The 15,528-nt window shown below is 42.5% G+C and overlaps 1 protein-coding gene across 2 annotated transcripts; it reads left to right on the forward strand.

Annotated features, from left to right (window-relative positions):
- Window positions 1–290: 290 nt before the first annotated feature.
- fbxl8 (F-box and leucine-rich repeat protein 8) lies at window positions 291–14,565 on the forward strand. Of its 2 annotated transcripts, none has more exons than XM_067997736.1 (3): window positions 291–893; window positions 9,309–9,521; window positions 10,524–14,565. In XM_067997736.1, exons 2-3 carry the CDS (start codon window positions 9,385–9,387, stop codon window positions 11,500–11,502), a joined length of 1,116 nt encoding a protein of 371 aa, XP_067853837.1. In that variant the 5' UTR covers window positions 291–893; window positions 9,309–9,384; the 3' UTR covers window positions 11,503–14,565. The 2 variants fall into 2 exon arrangements, with proteins under 2 accessions (XP_067853837.1, XP_067853838.1); XM_067997737.1 differs by having other exon boundaries at window positions 291–445.
- The last annotated feature ends 963 nt before the right edge of the window (window positions 14,566–15,528 follow it).

Genomic DNA, 15,528 nt, shown 5'->3' on the forward strand with positions numbered 1-15,528 from the left:
AAAACGTGACGACCGTTCCACCTTGTCATCGACTATTTGAAAGGACAGCGCTTTAGAGCTGCGCGTCTTCTCGTAAATTAAAAATGAGAATTTGCGATGTTGTTCGCCAGCATTCAAAATTCCTGAACCGTAAGTAGCTTGAGGTCGAACCGTAAAACTTCTTAAGCGGCGCAGCAATGGACGTATGTGAAGACCACAATGCAAAGCGACCCAGAAGCCGCTCTATTGCTAAAGCGTGCCGCTTTGAATTGTGGGGCCGATATTCTGCGCATGGGCAGATTCAGACTTTGCTGGTTCCGGCCTGCTTTCTCCTGCTCCCCCTGCCGCCCTGGGGACTTTATTCACTTCTCGTCCTCAGGCCTTTTTCGGCGCCAGCTGTCACTGGCTTTTGGCTGATCTCATTAACTGCCTTTCCCCTCCCCACAAATCTAATGAGGAGAGAGAGGTAAGAAAAATGGAAGGGAACCAACATAAAGGGGAGAGAGAGAAGCAGAGAGGAGAATTGTTTTAATGCAGTGAGTTGTTATGACCTGGATGATAGGGTGGTGGAAGCAGATTCACTAGTAACTCACAAAAGAGAATTGGATAAATACATCAAAGGAATATATTTGCAGGGCTATGGGAAAAGAGTGGGGTAGTGCGAGGAATTGGATGGGTCTTTCAAAGAGCCAGCACAGGCACAATGGACTAAATGGCCTCCTTCTGTGCTATAAGATTCTATGATTAGGGAAGAGCAGAGAAAGAAGTGAGACAGACAGGAAAAAGACGCGAAAGAAGAAACACCAGGAAAAGGAGAGTGCACTGAAAAGGGCTGATGAGAGAGAGAGAGACGAGTGAGAGACAGAAGAGAAAAGGAGAGACACAGAAAGGAAATTTGAGAGACAAAAGGGAAGGTGAGTAGGAAAGAAAGAATTTGCATTTATATAGCTCCTTTCACATCCTCAGGATGTCCCAAAGCGCTTTACAGCCAATGAAGTACTTTTGAAGTGTTGAGAAATGCAGCAGCCAATCTGTGCACAGCAAGGTCCCACAAATAGCAATGAGATAAATGACCAGATAATCTGTTTATAGTGATGTTGTTTGAGGGATAAATATTGGCCAGACACTGGGAGAAATCCCCTGCTCTTATCTCCGAATAGTGCCATTGGATCTTTTACATCCACTTCAGTAAGACAGAGGGAAGTAGTTAAAAGAGAAATATAAATCAATGAGGAGAGAAGAAAGCAAGAACTTGAATTTATCAAACACATTTCTTGTCCTCAGGGCAGCTTCACAACCAATGAATTACTTCTTCAGTGCAGTCACTCGTGTTGCGGCAGCCAGTTTACACACAGCAAAGTCCCACAAACAGCAATCAGCTGAATGTCCAGTTAACTTGTTTTGGTTGAGGATGAATGTTGATCAGTAGAACTCCTTGTTTTTCTTTGAATAGTGCTGCGGCATCTTTTACATCCACCTGAACAGACAGACAAAATCTCAGTTTAATGGCTCATCAGGAAAGATAGCAACTCTGACAACAACAACTTGCATTGATAGAGTGCCTTTAACATTGTAAAACATCCCAAGGCGCTTCACAGGAGCGTAATCAGACTAAATAAATTAACACCGAGACAAAGAAAGAGACATTACGACAGGTGACCAAAAGCTTGGTCAAAGAGGTAGGTTTTAAGGAGCCTCTTAAAGGAGGAGAGAGAGGTGGAGAGGTTTAAGACAGTGTAGTACTCCCTCAGTACTGCACTGAAATGTCAGTCCAGATTACCAGTTCAAGCCTTGGGATGGGGCTTGACTCCACAAACCTTCTGACTCAGGCGAGAGTGCTACCAACTGAGCCAAGCTGACACTAAGTAAGGTAGAAATAAGTGAAGAAAAGAGAGAATTTTTTCAGGCTGACCGGTATCAGTATCTTTAAAGTTCTGAGAATTTTTTTGTAGAGCTGGTTGTTTAAAAAGTTCACATTTTGGGAACTACTGAATCAGATTGTTTCAGATTTATTGTTGAGGCTGACATTGCATAAGTAAGCAATGAACAAATGTGGGCTTAAAAAGTGTAAAAATTAAATATTGTTTTACTCTGCACACTCCTACCAAATGGAACAGAAAAATGCAGGAAATATATCTGGCCATTGTCACTTTGCTTCATAATTTCCTCAATTCTGTGCGAGGTAACAGTGTAAAAAAAATAGTAAAGTCTAAGTCATCCATTTGGAAAAACTCTTCAACAGTGGAAAATCGCCAAGTCTGATTCAGTCATGATGGTTCTAAGGGAATGTGTGTATTATTAAAAAGATACGGCTCTTTTGTAATTTAGAAGTGAAAGAACCATCAGAAAAGGCTGTTAGTGAGTGATTTTCAGATAGTGAGAGGCCTTGCATCACAACCCAACCCATTCCCAAACAGTGAGATCCTCCATCATAACCCAACCCATTCCCAGACAGTGAGATCCTGTATCACAACCCAACCCATTCCCAGACAGTGAGATCTTCCATCATAACCCAACCCATTCCCAGACAGTGAGATCCTGTATCACAACCCAACCCATTCCCAGACAGTGAGATCCTGTATCACAACCCAACCCATTCCCAGAAAGTGAGATCCTGTATCACAACCCAACCCATTTCCAAACAGTGAGATCCTCCATCATAACCCAACCCATTCCCAGACAGTGAGATCCTCCATCATAACCCAACCCATTCCCAGACAGTGAGATCCTGTATCATAACCCAACCCATTCCCAGAAAGTGAGACAGCTTGCACTGTAAACCAGATCATCTCCAGTCAGACATGGTGATAAATGTTATTATAGGGGAAGTAAGTGGGCCTATGATTTGGGTTTAAAGTCTGGGGACACTGGGGTTAAGCTATGTCACTAACTTTGGGGAAAAAACCTTTGCTTCAATCCTGTAGGTGCTACCTTGTGTATGTTTGCTTTGGTGCAGCTGCTGATAGACATACTGCACTACTTCAGGTTGTGTGGTACTGTGACACAAGTTATCTGTGGGTTTTATGTTAAATTACCAACTGTTATTTAAATGATAGTGAAAATATTTTTCGTGTCCATTTTGAAATGAAACTTTATCAATATTGAAGTACAGGAAATTACCAGGCTATCCTCTCAGACATGGCAGTTGTTTGTATGATGGTTGCCTTCAATGGAGAGGAGAGGTTAGAAGGCACTCTGTACCTCCAAGTAGATCCCAAGTGTTAAAATTGGATAGCCATGTGGTGAAGGATAGAATATTAGAACCTGGTACTTAATTGCTTCCAACCTTTATTCAGAGATTCCCCTTCCTTCCATATATATATTATATATAGACACACCCTCGATAAGCTCTCCTATAAAAAGGATACGAGAGTCCCAAATTGATACCCACCACCTGAATACAATTAACACTAATTGATATAAATCATACAATTAACACCAAGTTCCCACCTACTGTTTCCAGTTGCAAAGCTACGTTTAGCTGCAAAAGAAGTTGGCAATAAGCATATTAATGAGCTTGTTAATGTAACAGTTGTACCGGCCAGTGTACTGGACTGACTGGGTGGTGATGAAAGGGAATGATAGTCGTGGGGGGTGGGGGGGGAGGAGGGAAAAAGAGTTCAGTCATGATGCTCTGGTCATCATGGTGTGGGGCAGGCTGGATGGACCAGCTAATCTTTTCCTGCCCATCAATTTTGTGTGTTCAATAAAGCTTGCTCTGCATCGATCAAAAACCACTTAACAGTGCCCTCAAATGTAATCACTTCTCACTTTGAACCATAGATGATGTTCTGGCTGAACTAGCGAAAGTGAAACTGCTCACTGCTATGGACTCAAAGAATGGGACTTAGCATGTTCTATTAGATGAAGAATCTGCTGATTTTCTTTTCAAGGTTGTTAGAAAGATACAGATAGTTGCTATTGGAATTTCTGCAGCTCACAAGGAATTTCAGAGAAGCTGTGAGCTGCAGTGATGCCAAAAGGCACGAGACACTTAAAGTTTGGAAGGACTTACTGTTGAAGTGGATGACATTTTAGTTTAAGGTACAGATGAACCGGACCACGATAGCAACTGGGTGAAGCAATGCCAATAAAAAGGTATCAAACTGAACTAGGATGACATGAGGTGAAACGAACAAGAAATGAAATACATGGGCCTTCAACTCTTTGAAGATGGACTCAAACCAGATCCAGAAAATAAGGGATCCAGAGAATCCCTGGAATGACTAATTACAATAGGTGGGTCCAGAGTTGCTCAGATGTAACCACTTCTCTTTGTGATCTACTGAAGAAAGAACTTTACATGGGATTGTCACCATGAGAAGTATCTGGATGAGGTCAAGAAAATCATCTCTCAATCACCAATAGTATCAACAAAAAAAGTTTGGCATCGTTTAAGTGTGACACATTGAAAAAGATCTGGGTCGATCTCTTGTATAAAAATCAGTCCGTGGCTTATGTCTCAGGTGTCTAATGGAAATGGAGAAAAATGATGGTCAAATTGAAAAAGAACTCTTTGCCGCTGTTTCTGGATTGGAGTGGTACTTCTTTCGAAAGTGATCACAAACCGCTTGAAACCAATTTGCAGAAGAATCAAACAGCTCCAGAGAATAATGTTCCAAGCTACAAAGTTGTCCATCAGAGAAGCAAGGAAATGTTTCTTGCTTACTCATTAAGTAGAGCTAGTATACCTCACACTGCCAGAAAGGGAGACAGCGATGAAGTTGTGTCAATAGATGCAAGTTTGGAAACAGCAAAAGAAATAAACTTCAGTCTGCTGCATTACTTACCCCTGCATGAGGATGGAGTGACCAAGATTCAGCAAACTTCTCGAGTAGGTGACTATCTGAAAATGTTAGAAATGACAAGAAGCAAAGGGATGGCACCCCAAAATGCTGATATTAAAACATTACATTACTGAGCACACAGGAAGGACTGATAGTCAAAGCAAATCAAGTAATTAAATCGCTATCTGAGACAGGAGAAAGCCCAGAGTTCACTCATTTCACACTGAAACCAAAGTTTTCTTCGGCGAGCTGGAGAAGTGATTTACTGACCTCCAATGGAGGTAGAAGCATGCATATCTAAATGTGATACAGTTTAGTTTGAAACTGCTTGCAATAAGATTAACTGAAGTGGAACTACCCACTGTCAACAAATCACAGCCACAATAACTCAGCACAGATGAAGAGATCATGGGTGATCTTCAGCAGAACAGTGACACGGACAAAACCAGCACAGCAACAGGAACCCCAGGTGAAAAAGACTCCCAACAACACCATGAAAAATAAGCCGACTATCCTAAAGATCAGGAGTGATAGAGCAGGGCTCAAACCCTGTAACAAGGAGTCTACTGACCCAGAGACTGTACTTGTTTCAACTGTCCATAGTGGAGCTGTTAACTGAGTTTGATGTTGAAATGCTTGTGTGTACACATTTACTTTCTTTTGAGGAGGTAGATATATTATTGAATTGACACTTTCGAATTAATAGTGACATGTAGGATGTTCCCAGACTGTTGTGCCTGACCTGGAGGTTTGTACGATTGACAGCTGCTGTGTAGAATTAAGGTGGGGAGCAAAGAGAGCATTTATTTAGCTTATTTATTACTGACTTGTGTGTAATTGAAAGAAACTTCAATGCTGCCTTTCAGGATAGAGCAATCTGCTTGATCAGCGGCCCTGCCACTGAACTTAATATCCACCCCCTCCAGCACCAGTGCACTGTGACTGCAGCATATACAATCTACAGGATGCGCTGCAGCCACTCACCAAGGTTACTTCAACAGCGCCCCCCAGTGATGTGATCTCTACCACTGAGAAGTACAAGAGCAGCAAAATTATGGGAATTTCAGCACCTTGTAGTTCCCCTCCAAGTGAGAGGCCATCCTGACTTGGACATATACCATCATTACTCCTTCGTCATTGGATCAAAATCATTGAATTCCCTACCTAACAGCACAGTGGGCGCACCTTCATTCCGAGGAATGCAGCGGTTCAAGGAGAAGACCCATCATCACCTTCTCAGAGCAACTAGGGATGGACATGAAATGTGGTTTTGCCAGCATCACCCACATTCTGGAGCAATTTTTAAATTTAAAATGCAATACATTATATGTGACAGTACTTTAAATTTCACTGTTTAAGGAGAAGCACTGGCATTTTGGGACAGGAAGGGAATAAAATTAAAGGCTGATGGAAAAGCCAAGTGTCTTGCCTGCCTGTTCAGGTGGATGGTAATGATCCCATGGCACTATTCGTGGAAGAATAGAGGAGTCCGGGCCAACGTTGCTTCCTCAATCAACACCACCAAAACAGATTAACTGCTGTTTGGGGGACCTGGTTGTGCGCAAATTGGCTGCTGTGTTTGCCTACAAAACAGTGACTGCATTTGAAAAGTAATTCATTGGCTGTGAAGCGCTTTGGGACGTGCTGAGGTCACGAAATGCGCTATATAAATGCAAGTTCATTCTTTTCTCCATCAATTTGTGTCATGACATCAGTGGTGTTGTGACTCCAGTGACAACTGCCTGACCTTAGAGTTGAGAATACCTTCTTTTGGATGCTTCACTCTCTGTTTAAATCAGTATTTAAAATTGGTTCTTAGTACATCAGTTATATGTATCAGTTATATACAAACTCCTCGGGAGGAGGTATTGCCAGTAATAAAAATCAATGTGGTCGCATGATCAGAGCTGAAACATACTTGCTCCGGTGTGAAAATAGCATGTCTGGAACTTTTTTTATACCCTCAAGGGCATATGAACAAAAACACACCAGCAGGAGAATGTTAATCTTTGTATACTGATGTTATCTTCCTGCCTTGCGCAGCAGTGAAACACTGGCCTAGTCTTGCACCCTGAACACTGACAGACCCTGCCCTGCCCCTCACTTCAGCCTCAAGACAGACCTTTAATTAATAAGAAAGGGCCAAATCGAATCCTAAAATAAACTCCAGTAGTTTCTGAAAAGCAACCGATATATTGTAAATTAGCTGTTGAAAGAATAAAAAATAAATCCATGAAATACCATGCACCATCACCCCTGTTGCTAAACTAAACAGCTATGCTCTCCTAGCTCACAATACAGAACGCTCACAACTCAAACCAATGTAAGCCTCACCATCCCTCTAACCCACACTAAACCTGCCTTTACTTCAGAGTCCCCTCCCCTTGCCTGACCACCATGAGCTTTAACCTCGCCTGCTGTGTGACTGCTCCTATATTTCTCTGCATTGCTTTCGCCTCTTCACTTTCACAGAGAGTGAAAATCTAATCCGTGGGTTCAGCATCTTGTATATAGAATAATAGATACCTGAGGATCAGGCTGGAATCTACTTGCGGGGTGACATGGTTTACATTTAGAATAACAGCTTCCTGGGAGTGAGTTATAGTGTGGAATCTCATTGAAGGGTTCAGATGGCTTACATATTTGATTTTACCATGAGCAATCTGTTATTAAATTTAATCATATGTGGATGATATGGCAGATATGGGCGGAGATTTGGCAGATGCAATACAATATTGGAAAATGTGAGGTTATGCACTTTGGCAGGAAAAATCGGAGAGCAAGTTATTATCTCAATGACGAGAAACTGGAAAGTACTGCAGTACAAAGGGATCTGGGGGTCCTAGTGCAAGAAAATCAAAAGGTTAGTATGCAGGTGCAGCAGGTGATCAAGAAGGCCAACGGAATGTTGGCTTTTATTGCTAGGGGGATAGAATATAAAAACGGAGGTATTGCTGCAGTTATATAGGGTATTAGTGAGACCGCACCTGGAATACTGCATACAGTTTTGGTGTCCATACTTAAGAAAAGACATACTTGCTCTCGAGGCAGTACAAAGAAGGTTCACTCGGTTAATCCCGGGGATGAGGGGGCGGACATATGAGGAGAGGTTGAGTAGATTGGGACTCTACTCATTGGAGTTCAGAAGAATGAGAGGCGATCTTATTGAAACATATAAGATTGTGAAGGGGCTTGATCGGGTGGATGCGGTAAGGATGTTCCCAAGGATGGGTGAAACTAGAACGAGGGGGCATAATCTTAGAATAAGGGGCTGCTCTTTCAAAACTGAGATGAGAAACTTCTTCACTCAGAGGGTGGTAGGTCTGTGGAATTTGCTGCCCCAGGAAGCTGTGGAAGCTACATCATTAAATAAATTTAAAACAGAAATAGACAGTTTCCTAGAAGTAAAGGGAATTAGGGGTTACGGGGAGCGGGCAGGAAATTGGACATGATTTTAGATTTGAGGTTAGGACCAGATCAGCCATGATCTTATTGAATGGCGGAGCAGGCTCGAGGGGCCGATTGGCCTACTCCTGCTCCTATTTCTTATGTTCTTATGATATAGAATAATGCATTGCCTGAAAGAGTGGTGGAAGCAGATTCAGTAGTAACTTTCAAAAGGGAATTGGATGTGTACTTGAAAAGAAGACATTTGCAGGGAATTTGGGGAAAGAACTAATTGGACAGCTCTTTCAAAGAGCTGGCACAGGCACGATGGGCCAAATGGCCTTCTGTGCTGTTTCGATTCTATAATAATAACTCTCCAACTACAATGGCACCACATTACAATACAACTCTGTTGAGAGATGGCACACTGGGGTATTCAGTGATGGTGAATCTCAACCTTTAAAGCAATAGTTTGAACTCAAATTGGTCAACACATTATTTTCCAAACTTGCGTTGCCAGGACGGAGCCTTGCTCGTTCGGGAGCACGTATCGGGAAGTCTTGGGTACACTCCTCACAATTTTCTGTCTGTTAACTTCAATGGGCAGAAAATCGTGGGACTACACCTGTGGTTTCCATTATATAATCCTGAAGGGCAAGGCTCCATCCCGGCAACAAGCATTCTTAATATCGGCAGCACGGTGTAAATACGGCGCATCGTCAGAAACGACTTGTAACATAGATGACTTATTTTTTTGTTTGTGAGTTATTTGTGTCAATCTGTTCCTTATTGTATATCATTCATTATAGGATCAAATTTAACAGTGGATGAGGTCACGGGAGAATCACAATATTAACAAGTAGCACTCAGGACATCACGCGGGTATGTTGCAGAGGCTGACGAGTCACGCAACCTATAGTAAAGTGCGAATTCCTGTAAATTAGAAATGTGGAGCGCCCGTCAGCTGAATTACAACCTGCCCAGCGCTCATGATTGTAAGTGTAGTACTGATTGGCCCTGGGTGTTCTGGAGTAGATGATATAGTCTGTGTAACCTTGTTCTTCTCACACTGCGGAAAGTCCCGTCTCATAAAATGAAAGCTCAATACACGATTCAGAAACGATCCTGCAAAAACTAACGTCATTATTATTGCAGAGTATCCCTGTGCACAGTTGCCATTTCCCAAGGAGTCGAATTTGTGTTTTACGAGCAGGAAAGCTATCCCAAATGAATGGAGATCCCCGAGGAGGTCCTGGCCTTGATATTTTCCTACTTGTCGGTGTGTGAGAGGCACTCGGCCTCACAGGTCTGCAGAAGATGGGCGGAGGCTGTTGTTTCCCCTGCTGTGTGGCATTACACAGCTGTGAGGTGAGTAGTAATTCTGCCGCTCTTTTTATGCCGGGTCAAGAATATCCACCCTAAGATTTCAAACCTCATGGATCTAAAACTGTCTCACCTGAAACCCAACAGGCATTGATACCCTGTAAAATGTTTTTTGTTGGTTAAAATAGGTGTGATGCGCACATAGTATGGAGTTTGTACCTTAAAGATGTGCATCATTCATAAAATTATAGGATCCCTGAAATAAACCACGATTTAAATACATGGCTGTACGTGAAAGTTTCAGTCATACATGGCGATGACATTGTCACACCAGTTGTGTATAGAACTTTAAAGCAGAGTGCTGCTCCAGCCAAATGAAATGATTGACAGGATCTCATCTACAGGGTGTGTTCCAAGAATGCAACAAAGTAAGGAATCTTTCACTGATTCAGTACACTCTGCTTTATAAAGCTGACCTTTAAAAGCGTGCACAGAATCCATTTTGCAGATGTTCTGTCTGAGGAGAGACCGACATGTTTTGAAAGTTAAAAGAGTTGGCCAAAACTTGGAGGGTTGAGCACAAGGATAGTCTGAGAACTCCAGTTGAAAGTGCTGGAATAAATTCTGGATGATTTAGTATTCCCATGTGTGAGGATATATAAAAATGGAATATTGTCTGTCCAGAGTAAACAGTTGGAGTATTATCTGGGCATGGTGAGGCCTGTTTCTGTGGCCACATTTAATCCTTTTTCATTCCATAGTCACATACAATAAGCTGGATCTGTGCTTGTCCACTGTATGATTCTCAAATGACATTGCTGTCTATTATAAACAAATTTTTGAGATAAGTAAATCCTTATTAAGCCCCAATTTAATCCTGGCTTACAGTAGTCACCGCTGGAGCAGTCAGCCCTGTTGCGTGTAGTCTTACTCTGTTGCAATCCTGGCTTATTGCAGGAGCACATTACATTCACCGCGTTTCCTCTGGATTGTGCCTTGTTTCCGATGTATCTTCATACTAACAGCTTGCTGTGTTTTTGGTGACAGCTGTGACTCCGGAGAGGAAGATGACGACAGGATGCATCTATCCCGCCAGTTCCAGCATAATGTAAAATATCTGAAGATTTTGTGTGATCAGTCTTTGGACGCAAATCGCAAGAACTTTGTTCACATTCTGCACAGCATGGCTGAATCGCAAGCAGATCTGTTGGGCCTCTCCATTGTGTGCACCGGAGAAAATCCTTACTTCTATTCTGGGCAAGACTTGCTGCAAAGTGTAAAAAGTTTATTTGAAACAAATTCTTGTTTACATCTCCGACACCTTGACCTCCGGAGAATGCCGTTCACTTTGGATGATGGCACCATCCATCTTGTCACTAGCAGAAGTCCACGTTTGGAGAGTCTGTTCATCAATAATAAGACATTTGTGTGTAAAGTGACTTCAGAAACCATAAAGGAGGCCCTGTGGTATTGCCCAAAGCTATGTGCTCTGGGATTGTTTTATGCAAGCCTGACAGAAAATGTCCTTGCTGAGCTGCTGAATGCCAAACGGCCGCCACTCAAACTCCTTCAGCTGCATTGTGAGCGTATGGACAAATATAACCCAACCATCTCGGCTGAGATGTGGGAGGCTGTGGCAAAGAGACACCCGACTCTCTCTGTCGACATTGAGCTGGACCATACAGTCCCTGCTAAGAAAATACCCCAAATCCTGCAGCCTACTATCCCAGTGACCAGTATAGAATTGAACACCTTCACATTTATGGTGGAGCAGGTCGACTTTATCTCCCAGAACTACTGTAGTACGTTGAAAAGACTGGTCCTGCAGACAACGTCCTCTGATCAACTGAACCGGGCCTTGATGGGACTGGCATCTTGCTGTCCGTCTTTAGAGGAGATTCACTGCTACTGTGTGGTGTCTGCGGACATCGTTCAAGCTTTCCTCCTTTGCTGCCCCAGACTCCGCAAATATACACTGAAAACATCCAAAGAACCACACCCCTGGCTGCCAGAAATTCTACAATGAACTTGGGAGAACATTTGAGCCAAGCAGGACTGTCTATAGTTGTCTTCTGACATGTAAAGGAATCCTCCGTTGATCCTGCGCTATAAAGCTTATCTTCAAAAGAGTGTGCAGAATCTGTTTTGCAGATATTCCCTCCGAGGAGAGACCTGCGTGTTTTGAAAGTTGAAAGAGTCAATTCCCAACAAAATGATCTGGTCGAGTAAAAGGCACTGACAAATATAAACTTTTCCGCCCCCGCACAACCGACAGCTATGGAAATCATAGTGCAGCTACTGGGAGGAAGATTGTCTCCTAACACCCTGTTAGCGAATTTTCCATTACTGTCGCAACAAAAGAGTTGTTAATCCTTCAACAAAAACTTCCGCGTGATTTGGGCACAAATGGCTATTAAACAACAAGCTTTAATATATTGACTCACAACAGTATTATACAACTGTCTTCAGATTACATTAAATGACAAGCAATCAATACAACCTGGTTCCCGCGGACTCAAGATTGATCAGATCTGACCTCCATCGGCTGCCTGTGGCTATGGACTTCTAACAGTCCTCTCGAGAGCTCTAACTTTTGGGAGGGAGCGTGCACTATCTTTATACTATTTGGCTTCTTTGTTCTGCACATAAGTATCTCTGTCCTTATCTCCTAGTTGTTAATTATCCCACCAGGCTGACGTCACTTCTAAATGAGCCGTTTTACGTTGCGTAACTAATCACCTCAAGCTGCATCTCTGTTGTTAAACAACCAGAGATAAGCTGTACCATGTTAGCGTGGCTACCTCATCCCTTATCTCTGCTGCGTAAACAGTTTCCTTTCGGTTTTGTGTGGCTCTCTGTAAACCCAGGGTAAAAATGGCAGCAAAAGTATAGTACTGACCACTGCTTGGGTTTCCAGATAGATAGTTGGCTCACCCTGTATGCTACAGTTCAGAGCCACTTTAATACCAAGTGCAGTCGGAGGTGCACTTTTTCTGTGGTATTTACAGTAACACAATTCAGTGTTTCACACTGTCCCTGCTCACCCTGCATAGTCACAATCTTTGCCTTTTTCATTAACTTCATTTTAATTTTGCAAGGTACAAGGATTATGTCTACACAAATGAACCACATAATCAGCAGAGTTCAGAAATGGGATTTTACTGCTTGGCTGTTTACTTATTAACAAAAAACTTTATGCTTTTTCATAGACACTAAATGTTATAATCTGTTAGAGTTTATTCTGGTGATGGTTTGTGAGTGTTAGCAGAGGTGTGAAAAGAATCATATATGTCTGAGGAGTCCACAACTTCAGTTTTGTGGCTATCTCTTCATTTTATATTGTTCCTAATTATCGCTGTTAACTGTGAGGGAAGTTCAAAAAAATCCAGAAACTATAAATTGCAATTTTTTTATAACTTTGCAATAAGTTAAGTAACCAAGTCACCTAATGACACTATTTAATGTAATGGCTCCTTTTACTATATTTAGCTGAGCAAGAGTCTTGGAAATGTTTTAAATACAATTATGAACAATTTCTCTAGCGAAAATATAGCCAGTTGACATGCCTAGCTCCATCACACAGGTTGTTTCTTTGATCTTGGGTGTCTGTGGTCCCACACTATGAATCCTCCCAGTTCACTTTTCTACTTTCTCCATGTCCACTCACAACATTGAAGGAGGTGAGAAGGTATCGTGCCGTGAAGTCCTCTTTGATTGTTGAAAATAACTCAAGTCTTTATTTACCATTCCGGATATATTTGCAGATAAGTGCCTAACCATGAATAAGGGTCTCGCCCCTCCCTATCTCTGTAACCTCCTCCAGCTGCACAACCCTCCGAGATCTCTGCGCTCCTCCAATCTGGCCTCATGTGCATCCCTGATTTTCTTCACTCCACCATCGGTGGCTATGCCTTCAGCTGCCTAGGCCCTAAGCTCTGGAATTCCCTCTCTAAACCTCTCTCTCCTTTAAGATGCTCTCTAAAACCTACCTCTTTGACCAAGTATTTGGTCACCTGTCATAATTTCTCCTTATGTGGCTGGTGTCAAATTTTTTTGATAATATTCCTGTGAAGCGCCTTGGGATGTTTTACTACATTAATGGCACTATATAAATGTAAGTTGTTGAATGTACAGGAGGAACTCTATCTGTGATCATACAAGTATTACGTGTTTGATATAACACTCCTGTATTAATACATGATTCATTACTGGATATAACACTTCTGTATATACTTATTTACAAATAATTTTTAGAGATACTCATTTCTTAGTTTCCACTAAATTGGATTTAGTACGTGGCACGTTCCTTGTACCTGTTATACAAAGATTCCCCACTGAAATGTGCTGAGTTACTATTTTAATTGCAGCATTGATTTTGGATTGGTCCACTCTGAGTGCAAATGTGGGTGTTTTGTTTTGGGGTGTCCAATTGGTTAAACTATTGCACATTTTAATCTCAAGGCTGCAAGAGCAGAATCATTTTTTTTACATGGACTGAAGGTTGTGAAAGTGCCCCACCATATCTCTAGCTACGAATATACTTTATCTTTGTTTTTATCCTAGTTTTATTCAAACTTTCAGAAGAAGAACTTGGAAAAGTTTCCCTCCACAGCGGTTGTAGCTTCTGTTGTATTAGGTGTAGCACTTACTCCAGTGGGTGTAGTGTCCTGTGTAATGGTTGTAGTGTCTGCTGATTGGATTAACATCTCCACAGTGAAGCAAACTTTATTGGGGCTGGTTTATTAAGATGAATAGTGAAGTTTGTATTCATGCTGCTCTTCATTGATAGGGATCCCAGCTTTAAGCAGGAAAGCTGCACGAGAGAATTTGCTTTGCTGAGCTGGCTATCCAAAGCAATGATGATGTGCTCACCTGGCACACTGCCAGCCCTGTCCACACAGCTGTTAACCCCATGAGGATTAGATAGTCTTTCAGATTTTGTAATGTTTATGCTTTTCATTCGCAAGATTGGCCAAATTTGATTGCATTTCAGGAAGATATGAGCTACTGAACGGAATGAGAGGGACATACAGGAGCTCCGGATCGCACAGCATTTCTTCAAAGTATTGGTTGAATAAACTAAAAAATCTATCACTGTGATGAGCCAATTGATCTTTTCCATATTCTTCATTTACTTGTGTTCTTATCAATAAAGTTCAGATAGCATCAGTCAATCACCCCTACCAATAATGTGCTGCCTCAGTACAACTCATGAAATATTTTGAGTAATGTTCCTCCTGGTGCAGCACATACCAGTGCAACGACAGACACTATGGAAGGTGTTACAAACCTTTCACTAAATCAAGGGGTCCTCATCATCTCATAAACCGTGGAGTTTAGTTCCAGTGCTTTGTCATCATCATTTGTACATTGGAATTTTAAAAAAAATTTGTTCCTGGGATGTAGGTAATACTGGCAATTTATTGCCCATTGCTGGTTGCCCTGAGAAGGTGGTGGTTGGCCTTCTCCTTGAACTGCTGCAGTCTTTGTACTGATGTTGCTCCCATGATGGTGTTAGGTTGGGAATTCCAGGACTTTGACCCTGTGACAATGAAGGAACGGTGATATATGTCCCAAGTCAGGAAGGTGTGTGACTTGAAGGGAAACCTAAAGTGTCCCCATTATCATACTGCTCTTGTCCTCCTTGGTGGTAGAGGTCAGGAAGGGGGCTGACAGGTGCTGTCGAAGTAAGCTTGATGCGTTTCTGTGGTGAATTCTGTAGATTGTACTGCATATAGTGGCCCCGATTTTAAAGGGAGGCGGCGCGCGGGTAGAGTGTGCTTGAGCTCCGATGCTGGTGGCGAACACGGGGAGTCCGGGGTCATGGAGGCCCGGCTGATCTTAATGACCGGGCCTTATTTGCATGAATTCTACCAGAGTCCCAGCCAAATCCAGCCAGATCCACTACCTGGCTTGGCAGGTGGGTGGGAGTGGGAATTCGGCAGCAGTAGGCTGCAACCGGGGACCCGGCAGTAGTTTGGGGGAGAGTTCTAGCCTCAATCGGGGTGGGGGGCTTTGGGCAAGAGACGCCCAAGGATTTCTTGTGAGGTCC

The sequence above is a fragment of the Heptranchias perlo genome, chromosome 16 (genome assembly GCF_035084215.1).
Source record: "Heptranchias perlo isolate sHepPer1 chromosome 16, sHepPer1.hap1, whole genome shotgun sequence".
Classification (NCBI taxonomy): domain Eukaryota; kingdom Metazoa; phylum Chordata; class Chondrichthyes; order Hexanchiformes; family Hexanchidae; genus Heptranchias; species Heptranchias perlo.

Bases quoted from the DNA above. Each gene is read 5' to 3' on its own strand.
- fbxl8 (XM_067997736.1), top strand. From the start codon at position 9,385: ATGGAGATCCCCGAGGAGGTCCTGGCCTTGATATTTTCCTACTTGTCG. The intron at 9,522-10,523 runs GTGAGTAGTAAT...TTTTGGTGACAG, and splicing joins TGGCATTACACAGCTGTGAG to CTGTGACTCCGGAGAGGAAG.